Raw genomic sequence first — 27,027 nt, 5'->3', positions numbered from 1 at the left:
AAAGCATCCTGAAAATTGCAATTCTTATTTTAAAAGTAAAGTCCCTAATGAGAAGAGAAGCCCATATCTCTAGAACCTCCCAGACAAGCTGGGCAGCCTGAACAAGCTCCTTCAGTGGGTGCTCCCCACTCCCTCTCCACATACACCCCAGTCAAAATATATCCTATCCCTCGAGGGATGGAGGAAGGCAGGTGATATGTCAGCCCACACCCCTGGTAGCTGGCAAGTTCAGAACTGGAACTGATATGAAGCTGTACTGTGTGGCACAGAGCAGCCTTGAACCCTCTCAGTTCTCCTGCCTCAGCCTTCCAAGTGCTGGGATTGTTTAGGCATGAGCCATTGTGTGTGGCAAGCCCTTGTTGTGCCAGCCTAACCCTCAGCTACTGCTTATATTTCTGTTTTGTCATTGGGGAGCTGTGACACTTTGCTGGCCATTTGCTATGGTTAAGACCCATAGAAATACCATCTTGCTTTGTGTTGGTTTTGCTGTTTGGTGGGTAGGTTGGCTGGTTGGTTGCTTGGTTTTGTTTATTTAAGTCAGAAGTCTATCTAGCTAGACTGCTTAGCCTGTTTGTATAGTCTGGCTTCCAGCAGTCCTTCTACTCAGTTTCAGGAATATCTGGGACTACAGCAGTATGCTGCCATGCCCAGCCTGGTTTGGGGGTGTTGTTTTTTGTTGTTTGGTTGGTTTTTGGGGTTTTTTTTTTGTTTTGGTTTGGTTTGGTTTGGTTTTTAGCATTTGCCTGAAGGCAGGCAGCTTTTCCTGTTGCTTCATGAATGAAAAACATAGTGTTTTGAAAGGACATTGAAAAGCGCCAGACTTTTGAAAGTAAGGAGAAGGCTACTGTAGCAGAGGTCAGCCTGCGAAACTGCGTCAAGGGGAAGAAGCGATCGAGTTATTAGAAAGCCAGTCCCCTTCGATGTGGAAGTGACTAAATTAGGCCTCTGGTGAGAACATTGATTTAACCCAGTTGTCAGTGTTTCACATTTCACTATATGAATGGCTGGGTGGCTTACTGAGGACTTGATAGTACAGTGACACTTTTGAGACTCATAACTCCAGAACTAGTATATTTCTGCATATATTATCCATCATTTGCCAGTTCAGAGAGAAGCCAAGTTGTGTAGAGCTATGGGCAGAGGGTGAGCCCAAGCCTGTAGGGGAGTGGCATGCAGCCCAATGATCTCTATTGTATGTGTGCTCATTCCCACATCTACCTTCCTGAAAGGAATACTAGAATCTTCACTGCTCTGAAGCACTCACACTTCAGTGCTATCTACAGAATCCCAAGCCTCCAGTTTGTTCTGAACAGGTGTCTGTGAGTGCTGGGAAGGCCTTTCAAGAATGCCATTTGGGTTTCTCTGCTTGAAAAGAATTTCATCCAGTCTTTCCCTCTGGAGGACTGAAGTTAGGAGACAGGAAGTTGAATTAAATCCCATACTTACAGAACATCCATTCTGAAGCCATGGAAGTGGGAGGAGACATTTCATGAGTTAACCCCAGTAGAATTAGAGAGGTCATTCACAGGTAAAAGTGACCTCATGAACAGTCCCACAAGGATATCTTCACTACATGCAGATGGTGCTGCCATTGTCTTCCAAGGATCTTAAGATACACAGAGCAAAGAAGTTGGCTTGGGAGAAGAGTTCTTGTTCATGTGCTGACTCTGCTCTTCTTTCTAGTGCTTTCAAGTCAAGTGTAAATTGTATGTGGTGAGTCAGTCTCAAAATAAAAAGCTGCCACTGTTGATGGTCATGTCCTGCCATGGGGCATTTTCATTCTATTAAGACTGTCCCTCTGGAGAACTTCCATCCCAAAGTCCTGCCATTTAGAGGTTCTTGAATACATGGAGTTGCCTAGCATCAGCTTGGCCAGTCTGTTGAACAATGAAGTCAGTGAGGGTGCCACATGGGCCAGTTCCGTGTGAACCTCTCCCCCTTCATTCCAGGCCCACCAATGGGCTTCCTTGCTGGACAACTGTCACTCACCTTCACCTCTCCAAGGTGAAGAACAAGGCAGTGTTAGAACAGAACAGGACACACTTGAAGGCTTTCCACAAAGCTCTATAGTCAGTGGTAGAGTGAATTAGACTCATAATTGTATCCCATGATAATGAAGTACCAGGACAGATGGATGTGACAATACTTTATTTTCTTTTTAAATCTTTTTTTTTTCAGTTTTTCTCTTTTTTTTTTTTAAGATTTTTTTTTTAATGTATTCTTCCTCCATTATGCCTGCACACCAGAAGAGGGCACCAGATCTCATTACAGATGGTTGTGAGCCACCATGTGGTAGCTGGGAATTGAACTCACGACCTCTGGAAGAGCAGCCAGTGCTCTTAACCTCTGAGCCATCTCTCCAGCCCATGACAATACTTTAATCCCAACATTCATTCCTTGTTAGCCTCCTTGCTTTGGTCTCTGACAGCCAATGAGATAGAGTCCATTTTCTTGTTTAAAAAATAAAAATCTCCATTTTGCCAAACTTGTTTCAGTATTGGATGTTTTAATTTTAGTAGAACACTTTTTCCTCTTTGATTTGATATCAGCCTTAGGAGATCCTCCTGTCTTCAAGTCTTGCTTTGAAAAAAGCAAAAATTCTCTCACTCTGAAAATGGTAGCAGCCCTTAGAGTCTCTAATTCATATAAACTGTTCACCACGGATGACTAACAGTGGCAAAGCACCCAGTTCCACATTCCTAACAATTAGTAGTGAAAAATAAGACAATATTATTATTTTTTCTGTAATTGCTATAAACCAAAACATGATTTCTTCCCAAGAGCATTTTAATTCTTTGAAGAAGCATCCTTAAATTCAATTCCCACATTTGTCAAAGAGCATATTAATTTATGTACTCAAGTTTTTTTTGTTTTGTTTGTTTGTTTGTTTGTTTTTTGTTTTGTTTTGTTTTGTTTTGTTTTTTTTAGTCTTTGTTGTTTCTTGTTTGTTTTACTGGAAAAAATGGTACTAAAATGTGGTTGAATACCACAGAATAAAGCACTTATAAAAAAAAAAAAAAAAGAGGACATTGGGAGCCTGGTGCAGGAGTGAGTGACTACAGTCCCAGCTAGTCAAGAGGTTGAGGATTACTTGAGCCCAGGAGTCTGAAGCAACATAGTGAGAAACCCTACCTTTAAAAAAGGTAAGGCCACATGTAATTTATCCAAGTTAAACAATCACTGCTACTTTGGTTCAGGTTACCATGAAGGTTTTGGGGCCTGGGGGTTGTTTTATTTTTGTTTTTGAGTGAACTTGTTGAGTTTTCTTTTGTTTTTAATGGGTGTTTGTTTTGTTTTATATAGAGGTTCTTTTTGTTGTTGTTGTTTGGGCTTTTTTTGGGCATGGAGGGGTGTGGGTGGGTACTGATCTCCATTGGCCTGGAACTTGGTATGTAGACCAGGCTGGAGCTCACTGTGTAGAGGAGGCTGGCCTCAAACTTGTGGCCTCTGCTTCTCAAGTGCTGCAGACTAAGGGTTGTTTTTAGTGAGTGTCTAAGTTGGGCTCAAGCTCCAGTGTCTGATAGCATTTATATTAAATCCACAATGTGATTTAAGTCCTTAATTAATGGCTCTTTGAAAAGCCATTCTGAGGCATGTGGCCAGAGAGATGCTGGTGCCAATCTGAGATTGAAACCTGCGTCTTTTGACTTCTAATCTAGGTCATGTGACTCTGCCACCCAAAAGGTCAGGTCTCCCAGTAGAGTTAAAGAGCAGATGATGAGAGAAAGAGTGGTCACTTCTTGAATGTGAAAATAATGCCTATAGTATTGTTGGAAATTAATTTAAATGTTAAATAATTTTTATTTCCCCCTCTTGGTACTGAGGATTGAACCTAGAGCCTGGCACATAGTAGGCAAGCATGAACTATACCCTTAGCCTTCATTTTTCTTTCTGTTTCGAGACAAGGCATTAGTAAGTTGTCCAGGTTGGCCTTGACTTATGACCCTCTTGTCTCAACCTCCCAAGTAGCTGGGATTACAGGCATCCACCTCCAAGTCTGGCTTCATTCTTACTTCAGAATATCAAAATTGGGTCAGTTGTGTTATATCAGCCACAAGAAGGTTCACCACCCTGCAGCTGAGAACCTCTGAGTCACTGACTCCATGATATTCCACCCAAGGAGCCGCCAGTCCTACCATTCCCAAAGCCCTTATTCAGAGGTTGAAAGTGAGGATGGCATTACAAACAAGGCATGTCTTTGCTGTGCTAGACAAGTCCATGTCTTAGGCAGAAAATACCAGGGGAAAGAGAGTTTACGCCTAAACTGAAGAGTGACTCCTGGGGCCCCAAGGTTCACAATGATTGACTAGAAGAATGTGGGAGTCTACAGGAGTCCAGCTCCAAGGGTTCTTGGGTGGAAGAGAGAGGAATGAGGAAATTAGGTTGAAAGATAGACCAGAATGATGAACAGAAAGACGGAGACACAGAATAGCTTTGGGAGGGCCCTGGGTCAATACCCAGCCACCCAGAGGTCAATTCAAAAGGGCTTTTTATAATATGCGAAGGGGAGAGGCAAAAGACCTCCCCCTTGCAAGACCAAAGCACACCACACAGCCAAGGGTAGATGCTTCCAAACACCTGATAAACATGCCCATGGCCAAGTAATCTCCTTATACAGCCCTGCTGGGTAAAGCAAGCTCAGATTCTCTGACCCTGAGTAAAGGCTTACTAGATAGCCTCTGTGGGCCACCACAGAAGAATTAGTTTGCTTTCCTACTACACTATTCCCAGAAGGAATTCCAGTGACTGTCTAGGCTAAGTGGATAGTATACAGGCTGAGCCTTTAGTGGTCTGTAGGTCCGACCTTCAGCCCAGGTTCACAAGCTCAATGTCTGAACAAAGGCCAGGCTCACTTCCTCTTCTTCCCTGTCTTTAAAAAAAAACAAAACAAAACAAAACAAAACAAACAAACAAAAACCAACTGGTCTTTTACTGGAAGGCACTGAATCAGCTGTAGAGATTCCTTGTGTAAGACAATGCATGAATAAAGCCCATATGTTTTCATGATGGCCTTCCCTGAAACTCACCAAAATGAGCGAAACCGAAAGTGAGAGGCTAGAGAGAGTGGTTAAAAGCATGCATTGCTCCTTCAGTGGACCCAAGTTCAGTTCCCAGAACCCATCTTGGATTGTTCACAACCTCCTGTAACTCCAGTCCAAGGGATCTGATGCTGTCTTCTGGGCTCCTTGGGCACCCACATTCATGTGCATATACCCATACTCAGATATATATGCATATACATAATTAAAAATAAGAAATGTAAGTGAATCACAATGCCAGTGCTTGCCATCTGTATATTGATACTGGTATATTGGACTGGTAATACCTTTCTTAAAATGATAAAGCATTATTGTTGATGAGCCGAAGTATATGTGAGTGACATGTCCCCAGCAAATGTATGTTACAAGCCATCCCAATGGAGCTTCAGGGGAGACAATCCCACACCTGACAATGAAGTCATCACTAGTTAGGTGTCTGTGATCTGCACAAGTAAGGAAACACATCATCTTCATGCTGGTACCCAAAGGAAGGATTTTCTGTTTGATGCTTGGGATATGTGCTACCTGGAAGATCTCTGCTGGAGTCTGGGTTAGTTCCAGTGACCTCCCCAAGGTGAGATTTTTTTTCAGAAGACTTCCTGTCAAGGAAAAATATCTAATGTGCCCAATGTTTTGGCAGTGGCAACAAAGAACACAAGGGTGTGAGGTTCATACAGGGGAGGCATTGAGAGGTGGGCCAATGGAAAGCTTCATTGGAATCATGTTAGAAAAAGTAGAGCAGACCCAGGAGGAGCTTGTGAGAAGGCACAGAAGCATAGGGAGAGGTCCTGTCAGGTCCTAGAGTAGACAGAATAAAGTAGGCCCAGCGATGTAATCTGGTTTTCTCCAGTCACCAGACCAAAACCTCCACTAAGGATGGCTTGAACCCGCCTTCATGCGACACTCAACAGGAGGATTGGGTATTCTCCTAGCCTCTGCCTACACCATGTTTTCTCATCTGAAGTAGGGCTGGGGCTTTTTCCCTCTTGTAGTTCCCCTGCTGTGATGGCTACAGGACCACTCAAGATATCCAGCTCTCTGTGCTTTCCGGGCTGTTAGACAGGAATAGAATGAGGCTGTGTTGAAACTCTAGAGGAACTGACGCATGGCTAAAAAGCCTTGGATCCTCAATCTTTGAACCAAAGGGAAGGAGCTAGCAGATGTGAGTACCCAAGCCAGGAAAGGTGACTCTGGAAACCAGAGGGCTCTTAATCTACCCACAATTAATACTAAAAAGCAAAACAAAAACCCTGACCTGAATCGTTAAACCTGGGCTCTCTTTTCAGAGGCACCATCGTTGGTTTTGAGGAGGGAAGCAGTAGCTTCAGCATTCTTAGTAGGTGTCAGGTGCCCACTGGGTACTCAGAGCAAGAGACCTCCAAGGCCTCTTGGCAGTCCCAGTGTGAAGCTGGAGGCAGCTCTAACAGATAAGGGAACTGAGGCCGGGGAAGGCCACCCCACATTTAAAAAGTGGTCATTTATACTTTATGTCTGACTCTGGTACCCTCTCTAAACAGCATCCTGCTTCCCTCAGCTACCCACTCTGCTGAGAAAAACATCTCTGCTGTGATGTGTCACAGGAAGGGCTGAGGCTGGACCACTGAATATGAGGTCTCAGCTTGGCTGCTGATAACATGTATGCACATGTATGTTAGTGCATGAAAAAAAGAAGTGTAAACTCATTGCCAACATTTTGAACAGTGGAAGGCCCAGGATTTCTCTACCCCTGACTGTCCTGAAACTCTCTATGTAGACCAGACTAGCCTCAGAGTCACAGAAATCCACCAGTCTTTGCCTCCCAAGTGCTGGGATTAAAGGCATGTACCACCAAGCCTGGCTATTCTAGTATTTTCTTTCTTTCTTTTTTTTTTTTTTTTTTTTTTTTGGTTTTTCGAGACAGGGTTTCCCTGTGTAGCTTTGCACCTGTCCTGGATCTCGCTCTGTAGACCAGGCCTGCCTCTGCCTCCCAAGTGCTGGGATTAAAGGCATGCACCACCACTGCCCGGCTAGTATTTTCTTGTTTCTGGAAAAACAAAAGGGAAATGTAATGAGCATCAGGAAGAGCAGCCACCTGTCCATGCAGGGGTATTTGCACTCTTCCATGGCATGTGCTCTCTGTTGACAGAGTGCAGCTGACTTCCTAGCTAGAAGCCCTGAAGCAGGTGTTCAGGGTTGGCATCCTGGCTCCCCTCCTGCTTGCTGCATGGCACGGATTTCTGCCTGTGTGAACTGATTGTATCATAGTCCTCCTTGTATGGGGTTTGTTTAAGGATTTGAAGAGTTGGTACACCCAAGATGTCTAGGATAGTGTTGCTATTCTTAGTTGAAAAGATTTGGGTTTCTTGCCGGGTGGTGGTGGCGCACACCTTTTATCCCAGCACTCGGGAGGCAGGGCCAGGCAGATCTCTGTGAGTTCGAGGCCAGCCTGGGCTACAGAGTGAGGTCCAGGAAAAGGCATAAAGCTACACAGAGAAATCCTGTCTTGAAAAGCAAAAAAAAAAAAAAAAAAAAGGTTTGGGTTTTTTGTGTTGGAGTTAAAGCAACCCGATATGATGGAAAGCAGCAGAAAGGAGCAAAATTGGGAATCTTCCAGAAGTGTGTGCACTGCTGCCATTTGGTTTTGGTTTTGATCTGAGCTAGCCCTCATTCTGAAAGGCCCCATTTCTTATGTTCTTCAATTTTTCTCTCTTGCTTAAGAGCAGAAGCTTGAGATTTTTGTTGGAAAGAAGCAATGGGGGTCACTCAGTAGGGTCACTGGTGCTTCTTTTTATTTTAAACCTGCCCCCCATTCTTTATTGAGGATTTTTTTGGGGGGTTTTCTCAAGACAGGGTTTCTCTGTGTAGTTTTGCCCCTTTCCGGATCTCGCTCTGTAGACCAGGCTGGCCTCAAACTCACAGAGATCCTCCTGCCTCTGCCTCCTGAGTGCTGGGATTAAAGGCCTGCGCCACCACCGCCCGGCCCTTGAGGATTTAATAGGGGTGGTCAGTAAGAGTACAGTCCAGAAAACAAACCGAAGAGACCAGTCCTAGTTTTAAAGTGTGGTCTTTAAAAAAGCATAAACAAACAAACAAACAAACAAAAACCAATTTGGAAAAACTACCTAGCACTGTCACCGAACTTCACCTGTTCTGCACACCACATGTGTGCCTGATGCCACTATGCTTGGCACAAGAGCTTACTCACTGGGTTGCCAAATATGAGGAGATGGAAAGTCCCAAGTCTCAAACTCACCTTTGTGAGGATAGGAAGGGCTTGGGGGTACATATGAACAGGGTGCTCTGAGCTGTTGGGAGAGGTGTTTACAGACAAGGAAAGGGAAGTCATTGGTCACCTACACAGAAAACAGCAGCTGTGCTCAGAGCGAATGGTCATCATAAACACCTGGCGTGCCCAGGTAATGAGTCACTGGTTTCAACCAATTTGAGCAAGACACAATTTGGACAAATTCCTAGACAAATTTCAGATTCCTGAAAACAAGGTCAAACGTTGCACCCAAGTGACCGCACTTCATCATGTTATCCACTATGAAGCTAGCAGAGGCCTGTTTCTCTACTACATAGCTGAGTGACTTCTTTTTTAATATGATCGTTTTATTAATTGTTAGAGAATTTTCTCCAAGTCCTCTAAGAGCCACCATTTCCTCCATCATACTGACCTCTATTCTGTGTCTTTCTTTCTTTCTTTCTTTCTTTCTTTCTTTCTTTCTTTCTTTCTTTTTTTCTTTATTTATTTATTCATTCATTCATTCATTTATTTATTTATTTATTTATTTATTTATTTATTTATTTATTTATTTATAAGAAGACACTATCTCTAGGCAGATGCTCTGGTCTCTTATAAGCTTTCTATCCGAGTGACTTTTTTTTGTTTTTTTGGATTTTTTTGAGACAGGGTTTCTCTGTTTTGGTGCCTGACCTGGAGCTCGCTCTGTAGACCAAGCTGCCCTTGAATTCACAAAGGTCTGCCTGGCTCTGCCTCCTGAGTGCTGGGATTAAAGGTGTGCACCACCACCACTCGGCCTGAGTGACTTCTCAAACGAATGAAGAGTCAGCCAACCATAGAAGCTGAGGGAGGAAGATTGCTGTGAGCTGGGAGCAAGCTTGCTCTAAATAGTAACTCCCAGGACAGCCTGGGCTACTAGCTAGAATCAAGTGAAATCAGAGGGTTGACTCAAGTTTCCCCTCCATTTCAATACCAGGAATTGTTTTTACTTTTGTGTTTGAAGAAAATGGGTTACTCCTAACAGATTCCCACAGTCCCACCACACCAAGGCCAGCACTGGTCCCTGGCCATGTAGATAGATGATTGGAAGAGGGAACCTACTCAACTTGCTGGGCATGAAACCCTCCATTGTCCTCACCCTCTGTGAACAGCCTAGCACATTTTGGAGATGGTTTGTGTAGCTCTTGGGTACAGAAGTGACTGGGCTCATTCTGAAGTTACACATTGTTCTGAGAGTCCCATATAAAAGCCCCATGCTGCTCTTCAATTGTCTTCAGTCTACATGTGTTTTGGCGGGAGTTTCTGTACAACCAGCCAGCTCCCAAATAACAACACAGAGACTTATTATTAACTATACTCTGCTGATAGCTTAAAGTAGCTCTTATAACTAAAATTAACCCATTTCTACTAACTTACATGTTGCTACATGGCTCATGGCTTGTTACCTCGTTTTCCACACATCCTGTTCCCTCTGCGTCTAGCTGGCAACTCCTCTCTTCTTCCCAGAGTTCTCTCAGTCTGACTCTCCCATCTAACCTCTTCCTGCATAGCTATTGGCCAGCTGTCTGTTTATTAAACCAAGGAGAGCAATACATCTTCACGGTATACAAAAGGATTACTCCACAGCACTTGGGTATTTGCATACATAAAGTGCACTAGTCTTAAGCATTAAGTCTAATATATGGGCACTCAAGTAGGACCACCTAAATCTAGAAGCAGAACTTCTTCATCCTTCTCACATACACCAAAGTGGCCCTGTGACCCTCGGTTCCTTCCCAAGGGCAACTGCCACCCTGAGTTCTGACACCATAGGCAGGCTATATATTAGACTTTATAGAGATGAAAGGCTGTGGGAGATTTGCTCATCATGCCTCTTTTACACCCAGTGTGGCATCTGGAGTTTCACCCATACTGCATGTGGAGCAGTGTGCTCCCTCACTGAATGAATGTGTCCCATTGTCTGAGACCCATTGTAGTACACTACAGTGTGAATATATCCCATGCAGCTATTATGTTGAACTAAGTTTTGGACTCTTTCCAATTTGGAGCAATAATGAAAAGCACTGCTCTAAACATTTATATGCATTCCTAATTAATGATTGGCATGACCCATCCATTTCTTTGGAGACCTGTTCTACCACGGTGCAGGTGAGTGATATTCGTGAATGCCACTTTCAGAACTCTTGAATGAGATAAATAAATTGGTTAGTGCTTACAAAGTGACTTGAAATTTAAAATCACTTACTTAGGGGCTGGAGGAGAGTACCACTCAGTGGTAAAACACTTGCTTAATATGCTCAAGGCCCTGAGTTTGATCCCTAGCACACCAAAAAGACGAGAGAGAGAAAAAATAGAGATGATTTACCTTGAAAATCTGTCTAAGTGCTTGTTCCAAGTAGTTGAGTCTCCTCAAGCAAGCCATTTATGGACTTCTGCTTCATCATCTGTAAAATATGCATAGTATTAATGTTATGCAAAAGTGAGAAGCTGTTGCGAGGATTAGATTATTATTAAGTGAAGTATTTGCATAGGGCTTAGCTCATCTAAGCACTCAGTTGCTGTTATTGATTTTTTATGGTAATTATCATGCAGGATGAAGTCTAAGAAGCTATGAAGTCACACAAAGCTTATTAACACAACCAGTGCAAACCAAGTGACCTGTTTAATGTCTCATGTGAAGTGAGAGTGTTGTTCTGCTCTTCTTCTTTCCATTAACCCCTTGTGCATCTATTTTGATCTTTAAAAAAAGATAGAGTGTGGAAGTGGAGGAACAAAGGAAACCTAGGCTGAGGAAATCTGGTCACTCTGGGATCAGCATTAACCTCTAGATTCAGTTCTGACTTTGAGGACAGTCAAGTTGTTCATGATTTGCACATCTGACTTAGATTATTCTCCACCCCCAGACTTCTAATAATAGACAGTAATCCGAATTCAATATGATCTAACCCAATATCAAGAATTCCAGAGGCCAGAGAAAGAACCCAACTCTTTCCAGTCTTAGAAATAAGTGGATCCGTGCACTTGCAAAATGGAGCCACATAGTGTCATATATCAGTTAATCACCACAGTACGACTCAGGTGGGATTGATGAGAACTGCAGCATATGAGATAAAAAAAAGTTGGCACTGAAAAAGCAGAGAATTTATCATTGTGCAAATTCTCTTCAGCCTAGAAACACAGATTTATATTACTGTCCATTTTAGTATTGGCAATGGAAACTATTCCACTGGGTGACCATTCAAAGAAGGAAAAAGTAACTACACCCACATGTAAAGGTTTTCCTAACTCCATAGAAATTTAAATGTTTCAACTTTTCATTTTGAAATAGTATCAGACTTACAGGAAAATTGCACAAATAATACAAAGAAACGTCCCGCCTCCACCCAGATTCCCCAGTGTTAGCCCTTTGTCACAGTCCCTTTGTTCTTCTTTCTCATTGTGTACACACACACACACACACACACACACACACACACACCTTCCTTGTTTCTGAACCATTATGGCCCCTTTGCTCCAATTTTCATTGTGTTTCCTAAAATCAAAGCTATCTGTTGCAAACTATGGTATAGTTATCAAACTTGAAAAGACAATATCGATGCTGTGTTTACGCAGTTCCCAAAGCTGCAGGCAGTATTTAGATCTCACCTAATGCCCCACTGATGGCCCCTGTTGCAAATGAAATGAGGTGTTTGGTTCCAAATCCAATCCAAGATCACACCTTCAGTATTAGAACCCCTTTAGCTTGTAAACCAGCTAGCCTGATGTACACAGCAGTGAACCACAACAAAGAAGAGACCCTGCCTCAAATAAGGTATGAGATGAGACTGGATACCTGCAGTAGTCCTCTGACCACCATGTTCTTGCCACAGCTTGTATCCACCCTCTCCCTCTCACACACACAAATACACACACACACAAATTTTTTAAAAAGGAAGAAAATCCTATATTAACAGGAAAGGAGAGTTGAACACCTGGGTCAGAAGAAGGTCTTCTGAAATAGGTACTTGTATGTAGGGAGATTAAAATAAACCTGCTTGTTTTATTGATTGTGTGTAAGGAAGGTATGATCAGGGAACGGTCACTTTTCCTGGCCTGTGAGTCCTGGTGGTTCTGTGTGTAGTCTGTTGCGTGTTAAATATCCTAGTGACATACATGTTTGCCTTCTTCTCTGAAGGCTGTATAGAGTCACAGATGTGCATCCCGAGAGAGTGCCAGTTGCAATTCTCTCTTCAGACAATGGTCACAGAACCTGCGTTTTCTTTGGCAGATGTGGTGTTGGAGAAGGCCATGCACAAATGCATCTTGAAGCCCCTCAAGGGCCATGTGGAGGCCATGTTGAAGGACTTCCACACGGCTGATGGCTCATGGAAACAACTCAAGGAAAATCTGCAACTTGTGAGGCAGAGGAACCCACAGGAGCTGGGGGTCTTTGCCCCGACCCCTGACTTGGTGGACCTGGAGAAAATCAAAGTGAAATTCATGACCATGCAGAAGATGTATTCACCAGAAAAGAAAGTCATGCTTCTGCTTCGGGTCTGCAAGCTCATCTACACTGTCATGGAGAACAACTCAGGTGAGGCAGCCTGTCACTCTGTGTCCAGACTTCCCATCGAGCCCCAGTGCCCCCTCTCTTCCATCTCTCAATTTTATCTACCAGCCTATAGAAATGTAAGTGCCGCTGGTGGAATTTGTCAAATGAGTCTTATGCAACAGACTCATCTCAGCCAGTGGTCTCGGATAAGAACAAAGTAAGAGTTGCCTACAGCGCTGACGTAAATAACAGCATTAGTGCGATGTAGTGCTTATGACTATGTTTCCCTCCTTCTGTGAAGGTGTTTCTTTACTGGGGGACTTTGGCCACCTTAATCTTCTGCCCTGCAGTTTCCACATCTGTTTTTACATATGACCCTCTCCTTCATATCTAAGAATTATGTGAGACAACTCAATCTGAATCTCAAGTGCAATGGGAATATTAGTGAGAACCTCTACCACACGTGGGCCCATGAGGGTTTGTTCTGATAATCTACAGCATGTGTATGAGAAATCTGGAGTGTTTGGTAGAAGTGAGGCTGCGTTAGTCACTTCTTTAATATGGGCTGAAGCATTGCGATTGGAACTCATCAAAGAATTACAAAGTAGGAAGTAAGTCCTCAGATTTCTCTAGGCTCTTTCCTAAAGATTCAGAAGTACCCCATGATTCATGGGTAATGACCGAATCCGCCCTGTTCTGGCCTTCGGAGAGCTCCCTGTAATACAGCAGACAATTATCAACTTTTTCCTGACAGAAATTGCCTTAGTAGAGAAGCCACGGACTCTGTTACCCATTGCTGGGTTAGATAGGAATGTGTGTGCACTGCAGACTGCTGAGTGAGGACCTTAACCTCTGAGCTCTTGGGACCAGGGAGATGGTTCCACAGGCAAAGCATTGTCAGGAAAGCACAAGGACCAGAATTCAGATTCCCAGCATCCACAGAAATGCTGGATGGATGTGTGTGGTGGCCTAGCCACAGTCTCACACCAGGAGACAGAGACAGGACCCCCGTGGTAATGTGAAAAGCTAGAATAACCAAATAGGTAAACTCCAGGTTCAGGAGAGACTCTGCCGTAGTAAATACAGAAAAGAGAAACTGAGGAAGATACCTAACTAATGTCAGCCTCTGGCTCCTACATGCACGCAAACACTTGTGCATGTACACACACACACACACACACACACACACACACACACACACACACACATACACACACTGGAGCCCATAAACTATTGCCAATCTGTGGATAGGCATGGCCTCTGAAATTTGAAGCACATATCTCTATAGTTCATGAGATCATTTATAAAATTTTCCAAAATAATACCCGCTCAGAATTACATTGTTCTGAAGCACCGGCACACTAGTGACGTTTCAGTCATGATCAACTTCATTGTGGGGACTGTCCTGTTCCTGTGGGGAAGCCAAGCAACCTCCTGGATACCATTCACACTCTCACCTTCCAGCTGTGATCTGAAAAATGTTTCCAGATACTGTACATGTTCTCTTGGTCAGCAAAGTAACCACAGTTAAGAACCACCATTGCAGCTGGGCAGTGGTGGCATATGCCTTTAATTCCAGCACTCAGGAGGCAGAGCCAGGTGGATCTCTGTGAGTTTGAGGCCAGCCTGGTCTATAGAGTGAGATCCAGGACAGGCACCAAAACTACACAGAGAAACCCTGTCTCGAAAACAAATAAACAAAAGAACCACCATTGTAAAGAACATGAGAAATAAGGACCATTTTGTTTGTTTGTTTGTTTACTATGTATTGCTATTAATCAGGCGCTATCATCAACATCAACACACATTTAAATTAATCAAATTAAATGAAAATTGAGCAGAGAGCAAAATTTTTTCTGGTATAAGTTTGATCTGTCATTACATTTGTGATCAGTAAGTGAGCTAGAAAAGTTATCCCAAGGAAAGATTTTATTAAGGGTTTATATCATGCCTTGCTAAAAGTTTAAAACACAGGCACTTTGTTCTAGAGTATAAATCTTTAAAAGGGGAAGAAAATCTGAACTGTGTTGATTGTCCCATAGGCATTCATTCTGAAACTGTGAGCAAAGGCTGGTCTCAGTAAACAGTAGAGGAAGAGTCTAGGGCCACGTAGGTAGAAACTCCTACACCTGTTTATAAGTAGCACATTTCCCCAGCATGACTTCTTGGTGGCTAATAATAGTAGCAAATAGGATGTGAAAAAAAAGAAACATTGATAAAAATATCCTACTTTGTCCTCTCTTCCTGATCCTAGGGAGGATGTATGGTGCGGATGACTTCTTGCCAGTGCTGACCTATGTCATAGCTCAGTGTGACATGCTTGAATTGGACACTGAAATCGAGTACATGATGGAGCTCTTAGACCCATCACTGCTGCATGGAGAAGGTAATGTACCCTAGTGTGTCAGAGGAACTAGGCAGCTAGGTTTTCTGAGGAGGGGGGCAGTTAACAGAGGTTTACACATTTTAAAATTGACATGAGATTCATGGAATGTAAAATTAGCCAGTTTGAAACTGGGCATGGTGGTCCACACATGTCATCAGCATTTAGGAGGTAGAAGCAGCAAGGTTATGAGACCCAGACAGGCCTGAGCTCCAGAGCAAAGGCCTGTCTCAAAAAGCACAATGAGAGCTGGGAAAATAGCTGAGCCAATGAAGTGCTTGTGGACCCGAGTTCAAGCTCCCAGCATGCACGTCAAAAAGCTCAACATGGAGGTATAAATCAGCAATCCCAACAGTGGGGAAGCCCAGATGTAACACTGGAGATGGGTGGAGTGCTAGGGCTGTCTAGCCAGGCAGCTTGACAAATCAGTGAGCTCTGGGCCGATGAGAGATCCTTTCTCAAATAACACCCAAGGTTGTCCTCTGGTGTCAAACACACACACACACACACACACACACACACACACACACACACATGCATGCACAACCACATGCACAGAGAACAGTCTAGCAATAGATAGTACATATAGGCTGTTGAAAGCCGGGAGGTGGTGGTGCACGCCTTTAATCCCAGCACTGGGGAGGCTGAGCCAGGTCGATCTCTGTGAGTTTGAGGCCAGCCTAATCTACAGAGTGAGATCCAGGACAGGCACCAAAATTATGCAGAGAAACCCTGTCTCAAAAAACAAAAACAAAAATCCCAAACATACAGGCTGTTGAACAACCACCACCTCTATCTAGCTTTAAAGCATCTTTATAACCCCAAATACAATCCTGTGGCTGGAAATCACCAGTTGGGGGTGGAGGTGGGGGAGGGGGTTGGTCCTTGACATCTTACTGGTTCACCATAGGACTAATTTTTTTTTTTTTTAATTTAAAACTATGTACTTGTCTGGGTATTTTAGTGCATGCCTGTAATCCTAGCATTTGTAGGGAGGGGATCAGAAATTCAAGGTTATCCTTGATTAAATAGTGAGTTTGAGACAACATGAAATCCACTGAAACAAACAAAATATGTACTATACTGACTTTTTAAAATCACAGTAGTAATAGTATTTCATTATAGAAAAATAGGAGAAAGTGCAACCAAGCCTGACAATAGAAATTTAATTTAGTAGAATTAAACATTTAATAGACTATCTTTTTCTTTTGGTATGTGTTTGGTTTTTTTCAGTACTAGGAATTGACCCTAGGGCCTCATACATGCAAGGCAAGCAGCCGACCACTGATTTATAGCCCCTGCCCTTTGAATGGTACAATTTTTTAAAAAGACGTAGCTTCTTTTTTTTTTTTTTTTTTTTTTTTGATATAGCTTCTTTAGGAAGCTACTGACTTTCTATTAAAGAATACTTATACTGCTAGAAAAATAACCTGCTATTGTTATCACTAAAATTAATGAAAAGATACCCCTTAAAAAAGAAAAAGGATTGTTTTAAACATACAAACAGCATTGCTTTGCTTTCTGTTGAGCTTGGTGCTCAGGTTCAGTCTTGTCCTGCGTGTGTCTTTGCAGAGGAAATTCTTTCTCCTTCTGCATCAGTTAGAGGTTGAATCATGAAAATCTTTTGGACGCTTGACTATGTAGCTCACAACCTTGAAAGGCAGCAAGAACTGGGACTCTCCTGTGAGCTGGTCCTTCTGCAAGGAGACAAATCAGGGCCTGTGTGCCCAGCTGTTAATTATTTTCAGAACTTCCTAGGACACCTAGACAGACCCTGAGGGTGCGGCTGTGTTTTCCCTGTTCCTGTTGAGTTTCGGTCTGGGCTTGAGTACAAAGGTCCACCTGCCCTTGGCATTCCCCAGGGCATTCATCACCTAGTCATCTCCCATGGAGGAAATCAAATGCATTATCATCCCCAGAATGTACTTGACTGTCCTCGGTCCTCTAACATGAATCTGCCAGGCTTGATTTTCCTCCCAAAGACCTACTGCCCCTTGTCTCCAGGGCATGTCCTCCCTGTTCCTTTCTGGTCAGTGCCAACTTGGGATAAGTATCCTCCATCCTGTCTCCAACCAGAGGCAGATATGAATGAGCTCTTCCTGTCTTTATCTCCTGCTGGTTCATACCCTCTCAGTGAAATTCTCAGCCAGGCAGGGACTCATAGACTCTATTATGAGCCCATAATACCCACTGTGTCTTTTCACTTTCCTGGGACTGGGTAGGAGAGAAAATGAATGTGGCTTTGTCCAGGCACCGAAGAAGACATTTGTAAGGTCCAGTGGCAAGCCTTCCCTTTCCCCACCATGTGATGATTGTAGTTTGGGGTTTATTTTGGTGGTTTCTGGTAGCAAGGAGACCCCTTGAGGCTTTGGGGAAAAGAGTGTGGCAGTCTCCCTTAGAAAATCACCCTTCTCTTACTGACAGTATGTACTTAGGACAGACAGATGCTTACGTCTTGTGGTCTGAGGACAGAGACAACCATTTCCTGCCCCTTTTCTGGCAGTGCCTCAGTGTGAGGCCCCGTGTTTCAAGCTAGTCTTCTTAAAGGAGAACGTCATTAAGTACTGTGGGTGATAGATGGGCAGGATTGTCTTCCCCTGCAGGAATCCCCTTGAGGGGAAAAAAACAAAAACAAAAACAAGGTTACACTGCACACTGACATAAGAACAGCCAGTGTGCTCTTCTGCATGAACTATGTTGGACACTTACCTTCCTTCCCGGGGAGGGCATGGCCCAGGCAAGCTGGCTGTAGCTCTAAACAGGCAGGGCATTGAACTTCAGCTCCTCCAATCCAGATCTAGAGGAGCTGTGGTCATGTGTCACAGATCCTTGCTTTCTGTGGCCTGTCCAAAGCTCTCTTGGGTTGGCTTTACAGCAGTCACATGTCTTTTCTGCTGTGTAAGCAGGTATTCTCATTTACAGACCCAGCACTGTAGATTCCCTGGCAAGCTCAGAGCTCTCGCTTATGGTGGGATATAGTTTTGCTGAAATTTAAAACCTTCCTCTAATTGTATCCACATGTTTCAGAATATGGTCAAGTCTGTGTTTCCAGCATTTGAGGTTTTCTCCTCAGTGGCCTGAGCACATCAGGGCCATGGTATCAAATTTAAAGTCCAGGGAACCCTTCACCATCCCACAGGGATTGTAGCTCCCAGAACCACAGTTAAATGCTGACACGCAGGACAGAGTCTGTTGAGATTCCTGAACTCCTTGTAGATTCCCTGAACTCCATTGTGTGGTCATTTACACTTTATCTAGCATTTTACACCAAGTCATGTGTGATTTGCTCATGGGGCAAATACTAAGATCAATAATTCATAGCAGAGGTTGCCCTAGAGTTCTTAAATCATGGGTGGTGGGGTCAGGAAAACTCTAAACAAAAAGCCTGATGTGAGCTGTCCTGGGTTGGGGGTGTGTTCACATGACAGAGCACTCGCCTAGTGTATGTAAGGCCCTGCACCATAAAGCTCTGCTAAGAAAGAAAGAAAGAAAGAAAGAAAGAAAGAAAGAAAGAAAGAAAGAAAGAAAGAAAGAAAGAAAGAAAGAAAGAAATCTCCATTAGTGACTATAAACAACAAAGCCAAGTTCAACCCAACGCAGGCTCACAGGCCCACTACCCATGCTCCTTGAGAGGTAAACCATTTAATTCCTGCACATTGATTAGAGAGGGTTCCACAAGGTCCTGTGTGAGCAATTAAATGCTTTGGCCACAAAAGTGACACTTCTGAAAATAACTCACTTAACTGCAATGAATGTCCAGTCTATGCATGAATGAACCATCATTGCCTGTTTTCTTTAATATGTTTCTCCACGCTGGGTGCTGGGGGTGCATGCCTTTAATCCCAGCACTTGGAAAAGGCAGACAGATCTAGAAAAACACATAGGTGCCTTGCAATGTAGTATGCCTATTAGCACTCCCCACAAACACAAGAGATAATTTTAAGGGCGCCCCTGGAGGGACACCACTCTCTTTAACATGTTACTCATTTTTTTTAATGTGGAAACAGAAATGTTGTCAGCTTTTCAATGCCCCCTGGCCCCAGCACAGGCTTGAATAACTCCATAAATCTGGTTGAGATGAGGGCTTGAATAGAGGGGTGAAGATGTGGGGGATATGCTCTTTGATGTATGCCTCTGTGGAAGCAATGGGGAAATCGCAATCTCCTTCCACATGTGAAGAAGGTTCTGCGCCTATGGATTCAACCAACCATGGGCGGTAAATAGGAAAAAAATGAAATGAACATATACAACTTTTTTCATTGTCCTTTTTCTTCAGTTCTTTTTTTTTTTTTTTTCCTTTCCGGAGCTGAGGACCAAACCCAGGGCCTTGCACTTGCTAGGCAAGCGCTCTACCACTGAGCTAAATCCTCAGCCCCTTCTTCATGTAGTGTTTCTATTGTTTGGGGTATAATAAGTCATCTAGCCATGATTTAAGATTTACAGGAGTAGCCAGGCGGTGGTAGCACATGCCTTTAATCCCAGCACTCAGGAGGCAGAGCCAGGCAGATCTCTGTGAGTTCGAGGCCAGCCTGGTCTACAAAGAGAGTTCCAGGAAAGGCACAAAGCTACAGAGAAACCCTGTCTTGAAAAACAAAACAAAACAAAACAAAATTTACGAGAGTATTATATAAATTATATGCAAATACTGTGCCATTTTATATGAATATTTAAGCATCCATAGATTTTAGTACACAGGGGTCAGATCCTAGACCCCACCCCAACAAGGACAACTATATACAATATGCCCTTAACACTAGTGCACCTCCACTGTCATCACCAGCGTGACACTCTTGAGGACCCACTTTCTCTGCCCTTCCAGGAGGCTATTACTTGACAAGCGCCTATGGAGCCCTGTCTCTGATAAAGAATTTCCAAGAAGAACAAGCTGCGAGGCTGCTCAGCTCAGAGGCCAGAGACACCCTGAGGCAGTGGCACAAGCGGAGAACCACCAACCGGACCATCCCCTCTGTAGATGACTTTCAGGTACGTCCCCCAGTCCCCTCCATGTTTCCCTCTTCCAGGAAGGCGGGGCTGGCTCCTGCAGTGCATGGACTCAGGGCCTGAGTCCCAGCTCGGATGAATCGTCTGGTGGAATAGAATAATGAAGCCATTCTCTGGCCTTGCTGTATAACTTCTGTTTCTTTCAACATGTACAGAGATGCACCGCACCTTTCACCAGGCCATGTCCTCATTGACTACACTATACTAATAAAAAAAAAAAAAATGCACCAACTGTGTCTAACCCATCAAATACCTTGACTTAGAAAAACAGGGAAGGATGGTGGGGAAGACTTTTTGTGTCACATTATGATCTTGTGGCTGATTGGCTGTGCCAGCTCATCACTGCTGCCCAGCATCACAAGGAGGATGGTATCGAATATAGCTACCCTGGGGAAAAGTACAGATTCAAAACCCAGCTGTTAGTATAGTTCAGTGGTAGACTGAATGTACAAGGCCCTGGGGTTCCATCCCTAGCACTTACAGGAAATTTCGAAAGTCAAGGTACACACACTTTCTACTCAGTGTGAATCACTTTAGTACCAACCTAAGTATAAATATAATAAGTATCACCGCATAAAATATGCACACAGGTGTGGCCCACAGTTGGATACAGTTAGGACAACCCAGTCAAATTAAGGCAGGATTCCTCTTAGAACATTCAGCCTGCTATTAAATACCTAACCTGACAGGATGTCCGAAGGAGAAGCCCAGGCAAAGGCATCGGATATCCAGCTTCCTCAGGAAACAGTTTACCCTGCAGCCCAGCTGGTTGCCCTTTGGGAAGTGGGGGAGGTACAACACGGTGTCTTTCCATCTCTGCTCCCCCTTTTCTCCCTCACTTGACAACAGAATCCCCTGGCATCTCAGCTCAGTACTTTGGGCAGTGACTGAGTGTGAGACTGAACACTGAAACCAGGACCCACTTAGGTTTCCAGGCTGGGCTGCTGGGCATGTGCAGTTCCCGCTGAGTTTATTCCCTGGAGGTGAGCTAGGGCTACAGAAGCCTTTTCCTGACCTGGCAACCCCTGATTTACTTTTGCCCGTGCAGTGATAATGAACCAGTCTGCAGCCATCTTTGGGTGGTCATCTGAAGGCTTCTGTGGAACTCTGAAACCTGGCTGTGCATTATTTCTAAGTGACACAGAGCAGTTCCCTAGCAGGAGCCTGGAAAGGCAGGATGAATTTGCCTCTGTGTCCGGATTCACCTCCCTTGCCTTTTCTCTCCCATTTCTTATTGCTTTGAAAATAACCTTTGGTTCAAAGTCAGCCCATACTTGAAAAGCAAGGTCAGCACGTTTTTCTCCAAGATTGCAATTTTCTCAGAAATTCCATCCAGATGCACAAACTACAAAGCAAGAACACATGCTGTGTCCACACCCCCACCCCCCCACACACACACATCCCTGCTTGGTTGTTCAAGAGCATCCACGTGGTAAGTTATTTAGCTCATGCAGACCACTGGACTACTGCCATATGGGCTATGCATGGAGAAGGTCCTGAGGGCCTGCACCCTCTGAGATCAGAGGAAATAAGAAAAGTAAATTCTCCCATCAGTAGGCATCTCTGCCTACTTATGTTATCACCACTGACTACCAGAAGTTCCTAACCTAGACACCCATGGTGCCCAATCCCCACACACCACCTTTCGCACATGCCCTACCCCCTGACCTCACTTACTTTAAAGAGGCATGTCTTCCCACAGTACCATCCAAGAGAGAGATTTTGAGCACTCAGATCATGGATGAAAACAAAAATACAGAAATGGAACTCCAGTACTGAAAGTTGTCAACACAAACACCCCAATGCTCCCTTTTACTGGAAGAAGACTCCTTAGTAGCCAACATAGTGAAATGTTGCCTGTGTCTCAGTTTCCTGCGTAGGCTACTCTCTTCAGGAGTCCTTGAATAAATGCAAAAAGTGCCGGCAGGGATGGGAGAAGAGAGGCGTGGTCTGATGGCACACGCTCTGAAGACAGATGTTCAAGTCTGAGAGCATGGCACTCCACCTGAGTGCCACTTGACCTAACCTCTCCTCTACAAAGTCATCAGGTTGGCCAATGTCCTCCCTACACATGACATGAAACATTCAGAGTACATAGCCCTTCCCAAGAGCCCCCCACCCCAACTCCTTTATGCGGCTAAGCTTTATCACAGCCATAAGAGAAGTGAGCTGGGTCCTCTCAACCAGGATTGCCAGAACTAAGAAGCAAAAATGTGTATGCTCTCTAGATGCAGCTAGAATTTGACTAGGACTTGTCCTCTTTGTGTGTAACTGTTCTTATAGTTTTGATGGTGAGCCTGGCTTTTTATGGCTGAGCCATCTCTCCAGCCTGTGTGTAACCATTCTTAAGGACCTGGAAATAATGAAGCGACCCTGAATAACCAAATCTTGGCAACTACCTAGGCTTGTGTGGTAGGAATCGACAGGCTTACTGCCTCTCAGGGTGGTGAACACCTACATGATTCCCTATGTCAAGCCTACAACCATCTCCTTTTACTTCCTGCAGCACCACGTTGTGCTTAGTCAACTCCGTCTCCCAAGTTTTCTTGCAGAATCAACACCTCCTCCCTCTGGTTCTTTCCACATCACACCCTGGGTTGCTGGGAGCCTTTTGTAAGGTTGCATCACATGAGATCACCATCTGGGTAGAATGGTCAGACATCAGCAGTTTGCCCAAGCATTAATGTCTTTTCTTAGGCTTCCTAGAACAGCACAAAGTGAGTATCATATGTGCTGGTGTGTCTTGATGTTTTAAATACCTTCCTGCTAAACTCCTGGATCAAGCTCTTCTGCTGTTTAGGGTTAGTTTTCAAGCTGGGAAAAAAATCCCAGCTTTGGATGTGGTTGACACTCTTACTCAGGATTTCTTCAGCAGCTGGTTTTATAATGGATCAAGAAAGATGAAAACCAGGGCTCACAGGACTTCCTGTTGCTTCTCTTTGCAATGAGCTAAAATATGGTAGCTCAGTCCATGCCGAGTTCCAGTCAGAGTCTTCCCTGGCAATCTGAGCTGCATGGTCTGGCTAGACGTTGGGACAAACCCAAGCCTTGAAGTGGCTCGTACTTGCCTCTGAACTGTGTTTGCTTTCTCCTCTGCCCTTGCTCCTGACATCTCTGTTTCTACTTGCAGAATTACCTCCGAGTTGCCTTTCAAGAGGTCAACAGCGGATGCACGGGGAAGACCCTCCTTGTGAGACCGTACATCACCACAGAGGATGTGTGTCAGCTCTGTGCGGAGAAGTTTAAGGTGGAGGACCCTGAGGAATATAGCCTCTTTCTCTTCGTTGATGAAACATGGCAGCAGTTGGCAGAGGACACTTATCCTCAAAAGATCAAGGCTGAGCTGCACAGCCGGCCTCAACCCCATATATTCCACTTTGTCTACAGGCGAATCAAGAATGATCCTTACGGTGTGATTTTCCAGAATGGGGAAGACCTCACTCCCTCATAGAGGACACATGGACTTCCCATTGATGCATCCAAAAGGGAGCTAGGAGTCTAGCCTTCTGGCTGCCACATGTTTGAGCTTGAAAGACAGCCACCTCCTCAAGGACCCTTCAGATCAGTGACTAAGCCATCCATAGGCTGACTTAGCCAAGGGCAGCTTTTAGATACATTGCCTAAATGAGGTACCTGGGGTTGACAAAGTAGTAAGATTCTCCTCCAGAAATGGAGAATTGCATTTGATGGTTCAGGTGTCCAGAGATCACTAGCTGCTTAGCCTTGGCCAGCTTCTGGGTTGGCTTACATGTTTGTATATGTGCTGAGGAAACACTTAAGGTACAAGCTCTTCTCTTGGGTTCCATAGCAGGTGTTGACCAGACTGTCTGATGCAGTGCATCAGGTACCTCTCAGCTCTGTGGATGGCTTCATCCTTCCCTCTTTCCTCCTCCCTTCATTCTATACTTTTTTGTTTTTTTTACAAAGAGCCTTTGTGGGTTTTTTTTATATATATTTCATAGAAAAATTTATAGCAGTTGCAGGTAAACTGTCAGGATTGGTTTTTAAAATATTTTTGTAACTTTAAAATATTCTATAAGTATGCATGTGATTTAACATTTAATATTTGAAGATAAATCTCTTGCTGGATTTGAGAGTATTGCATTTTAGATGTCTCTCTTCTGTAACTGGATGTTTTGGCAATTTTGTGGGGAGAGACTGCTGGTTGTTATAAAGCAATCCTTGACACTGGCCACAGAGCGCCTTTGAAGAATCTGATGTACTGTTACCTTGCTCACTTTTAGTGGTGGTGTGCTATTTGTTGTTTGCTTATATTTTTAAGCAATTGATGCTGAGGATTAGGAGAGAAATGAATGTAGAGAGAGCTAGAGAGAGAAACACAGACTCTAACGAGGGGCTGAGGAATGTAGTCTGCAGGTTCAGGCTTTGGAGGACATAGGAAAAGGAGTCAGTACTGTAAATACATGCTGCAGTGAGGTTTGACAAAAGTCTGTTCCATATGCTATCTTCTTTGGGAAACCATTTTAAAAATCCCTACAAGGGAAAGTAAATCAAGGATAACGCTCCCTGTGCCCATTTTGTAAGCCCAAACTGATGGCATCCAATTATTTGGAGGCAGAAACCAAGTAATGTATAATATGGCTTTTGTTGAGTTCACTAAGATGCTGATGAGAAAAGAATGCACCAAAAAGACAAAAACAAACCAAAAACTCCTCTTTATTGTAATAATGGACAATGGCTAGGATGTGGCTCTGTTAGAACTGGCGTGCACAAACTAGCATCCAGGGTTCCATCCTCAGCATGACAAATAAAACAAACAGAAAATACACAAACAACGTGGATATACGGTGAAGTTAGATAAATGTTGTATAAAATGAATTTCTGGGCACACATACTAGAAGGGTCATGTATCGGTGTAATACAGGTCATTGCAAAAACAGAAAACAAAAACATGTTACTGTACTGTGTAAGGATGCACAGGCGTCTGGTTTTGGGAGGCCTTGTACCTGTATCCTTGGCTTTTGTTATACTAGATCCCTCAGCACATACTGTGTTGTATTTTTTTGTAAATGATTTTCAATGGAATTTTGCACATAATACATTGTAATACTGTACAATAATCCTGTGTAAAATAGTTTTTTCAATATTCTTCAGTTGTCTTTTTTTGTGGGGGATTTGTTTTAGAGTCACAATATAATCACGTACCCAAAGATGTTGGGTAAATGTACATGACAGTGGCTGGGCTCGGTGCCTTTCATTATAGCACTTGGGACACTTGGGAGGCAGAAGCAGAGGCAGGTGGATCACTGTGAGTTCCAGGTTCACCTGGGCTACATAATGAGACCCTGTTTCAGATAACACACACACACACACACACACACACACACACACACACACGTACATGACAATAAACTTCACACTGAGCTGGTAGCTATAAAGAGCAAACATAAAGACACAGCTCAGAAGTTTATGGACTGATAGAACAAAAATGAAGAAGCAGGAAGAGAAACCAGATGGCCTGTGACCTGTAGGTGTTGGCAGGGTTAGCCAGCACAGTACTTGGCTCAGATGGCTCTAGGGCAAATCACAGCTAATCTGAACCCAGAGCCAGGCAGAGCCCTGCAGACAACTCCTCCCTGTCCTTAGGCCACCCCTGCTGTGTCCTGGCTGAGAGTTCAGGACTATTGCAAAATCAACAGTACAGGCCTGCTCTTCTGCAGACTGGTGAGCGTTCTGGGGATTGCAGCCAGGCCTGGGTGCTAAGGGAGGACCTCATTCCTGCTGACAGAAGGGAAGGAGTTAAGAGGGCTTCTGCGACATCCATAGGAGAGCTGCTTAGAGACCAGAAGGAGAGCTGGATGAACTTGCTTTTGATGTTTGGAGTGAAGAGTTGCCCCTCTGTATCTATACAGCTGCCCCTATCCCCCTCCCTGCAAATTTAGACCATTCTGCTGTCCTTGTGCTGAGGGATTGGTACTCCTCTTAGATTGGAAGCAAGTCACAACATCTGAATTAGGCAGTTTAAACAGGCCCCGTGAGAGCAGAATCAGGAAAACTAGAGTGTGCAGAGGAAAACATCACAAGACTTTCCCTGGTTTGTCATTGGGCAATGCTTCCCTGGCAGAGTTTCAACACATGTGTCTTCATTTTCCTCCCACGCAGGCATTCCTCACTTCTCAGTTTGCCAGGAAACAGACCCTGGTGGAGTTTGGACAGACAGAGAGCAGAGTAAAAATATACATGCCGGGTGGAGGGAGAGGAGAATGCACTTCCAAACCTAAAAATATCTTGAACACTAGCCAGAGGCAGGGACTTTGTTTTTGATGTTGGACCTACTGCCAAATATGACCCCCCTTAGGGACACAGGAAAAAAATGGAAATTGGTTAAGTTGTTTGTATCATGTGGAAGTTACTTTAGATCTACAAGCAAATGCAGAAGACAGGAAGCTGGGCCTGACTGTTTCCATTCACAAATGTGGTCTCTCCTCCCCACAACTCTGACCTTCATCTTCTGTAAGAAATATAAAGTAAGCAAGGCCAGTGGTGTTTAATAGCCTAGTTATACCCCCAAATATGAAAACCGACCCAGGAAGGGCTCTATGTACATGGGACATGTGTTGTAATTGCCTGCAGACTCTGAGAACAAAATGCCAACTCTCCTTGATCTTTGCCAGACCATTTTCATATGGGTGAATTTGAGACCCAAAACGTTGTTTGCTATTTGGTGATCCTTAGTCAAGCTGGAAAAAGGACCTCCTCCCCAAATTATATTACAGGGCAGAATCACAAGCAGATGATGGGAAGGAGGGAGAGGAAAGAGCTGGTGTGTTTCAGAAAGCAGGTTCTGTTTTAAAAGAGTCTATGTTTTAGTGTCAAAGCATGAGTGGCA

The 27,027-nt window shown here is 44.0% G+C and overlaps 1 protein-coding gene across 5 annotated transcripts in view; it reads left to right on the top strand.

The window, feature by feature from the left end:
* Rin2 (Ras and Rab interactor 2) overlaps positions 1 to 25,287 on the top strand; it is a 211,251-nt gene extending 185,964 nt beyond the window's left edge. For 4 of the 5 annotated variants that reach the window (XM_036185194.1, XM_036185193.1, XM_036185196.1 and 1 more), the window contains 4 exons: positions 12,530 to 12,835; positions 15,048 to 15,179; positions 19,996 to 20,159; positions 23,308 to 25,286. In XM_036185194.1, the coding sequence (XP_036041087.1) occupies positions 12,530 to 12,835; positions 15,048 to 15,179; positions 19,996 to 20,159; positions 23,308 to 23,628 (923 nt within the window). In that variant the 3' untranslated portion in view covers positions 23,629 to 25,286. Of the gene's footprint in view, positions 1 to 12,529; positions 12,836 to 15,047; positions 15,180 to 19,995; positions 20,160 to 23,307 lie in introns of all 5 variants that reach the window. The other variant, XM_036185195.1, reaches the window with a different exon arrangement.
* The last annotated feature ends 1,740 nt before the right edge of the window (positions 25,288 to 27,027 follow it).

The sequence above is a fragment of the Onychomys torridus genome, chromosome 4 (assembly GCF_903995425.1).
Source record: "Onychomys torridus chromosome 4, mOncTor1.1, whole genome shotgun sequence".
NCBI lineage: Eukaryota > Metazoa > Chordata > Mammalia > Rodentia > Cricetidae > Onychomys > Onychomys torridus.
The sequence above is the reverse complement of the archived record's forward strand: the minus strand, read 5'-3'. Positions and strand labels throughout refer to the sequence as shown.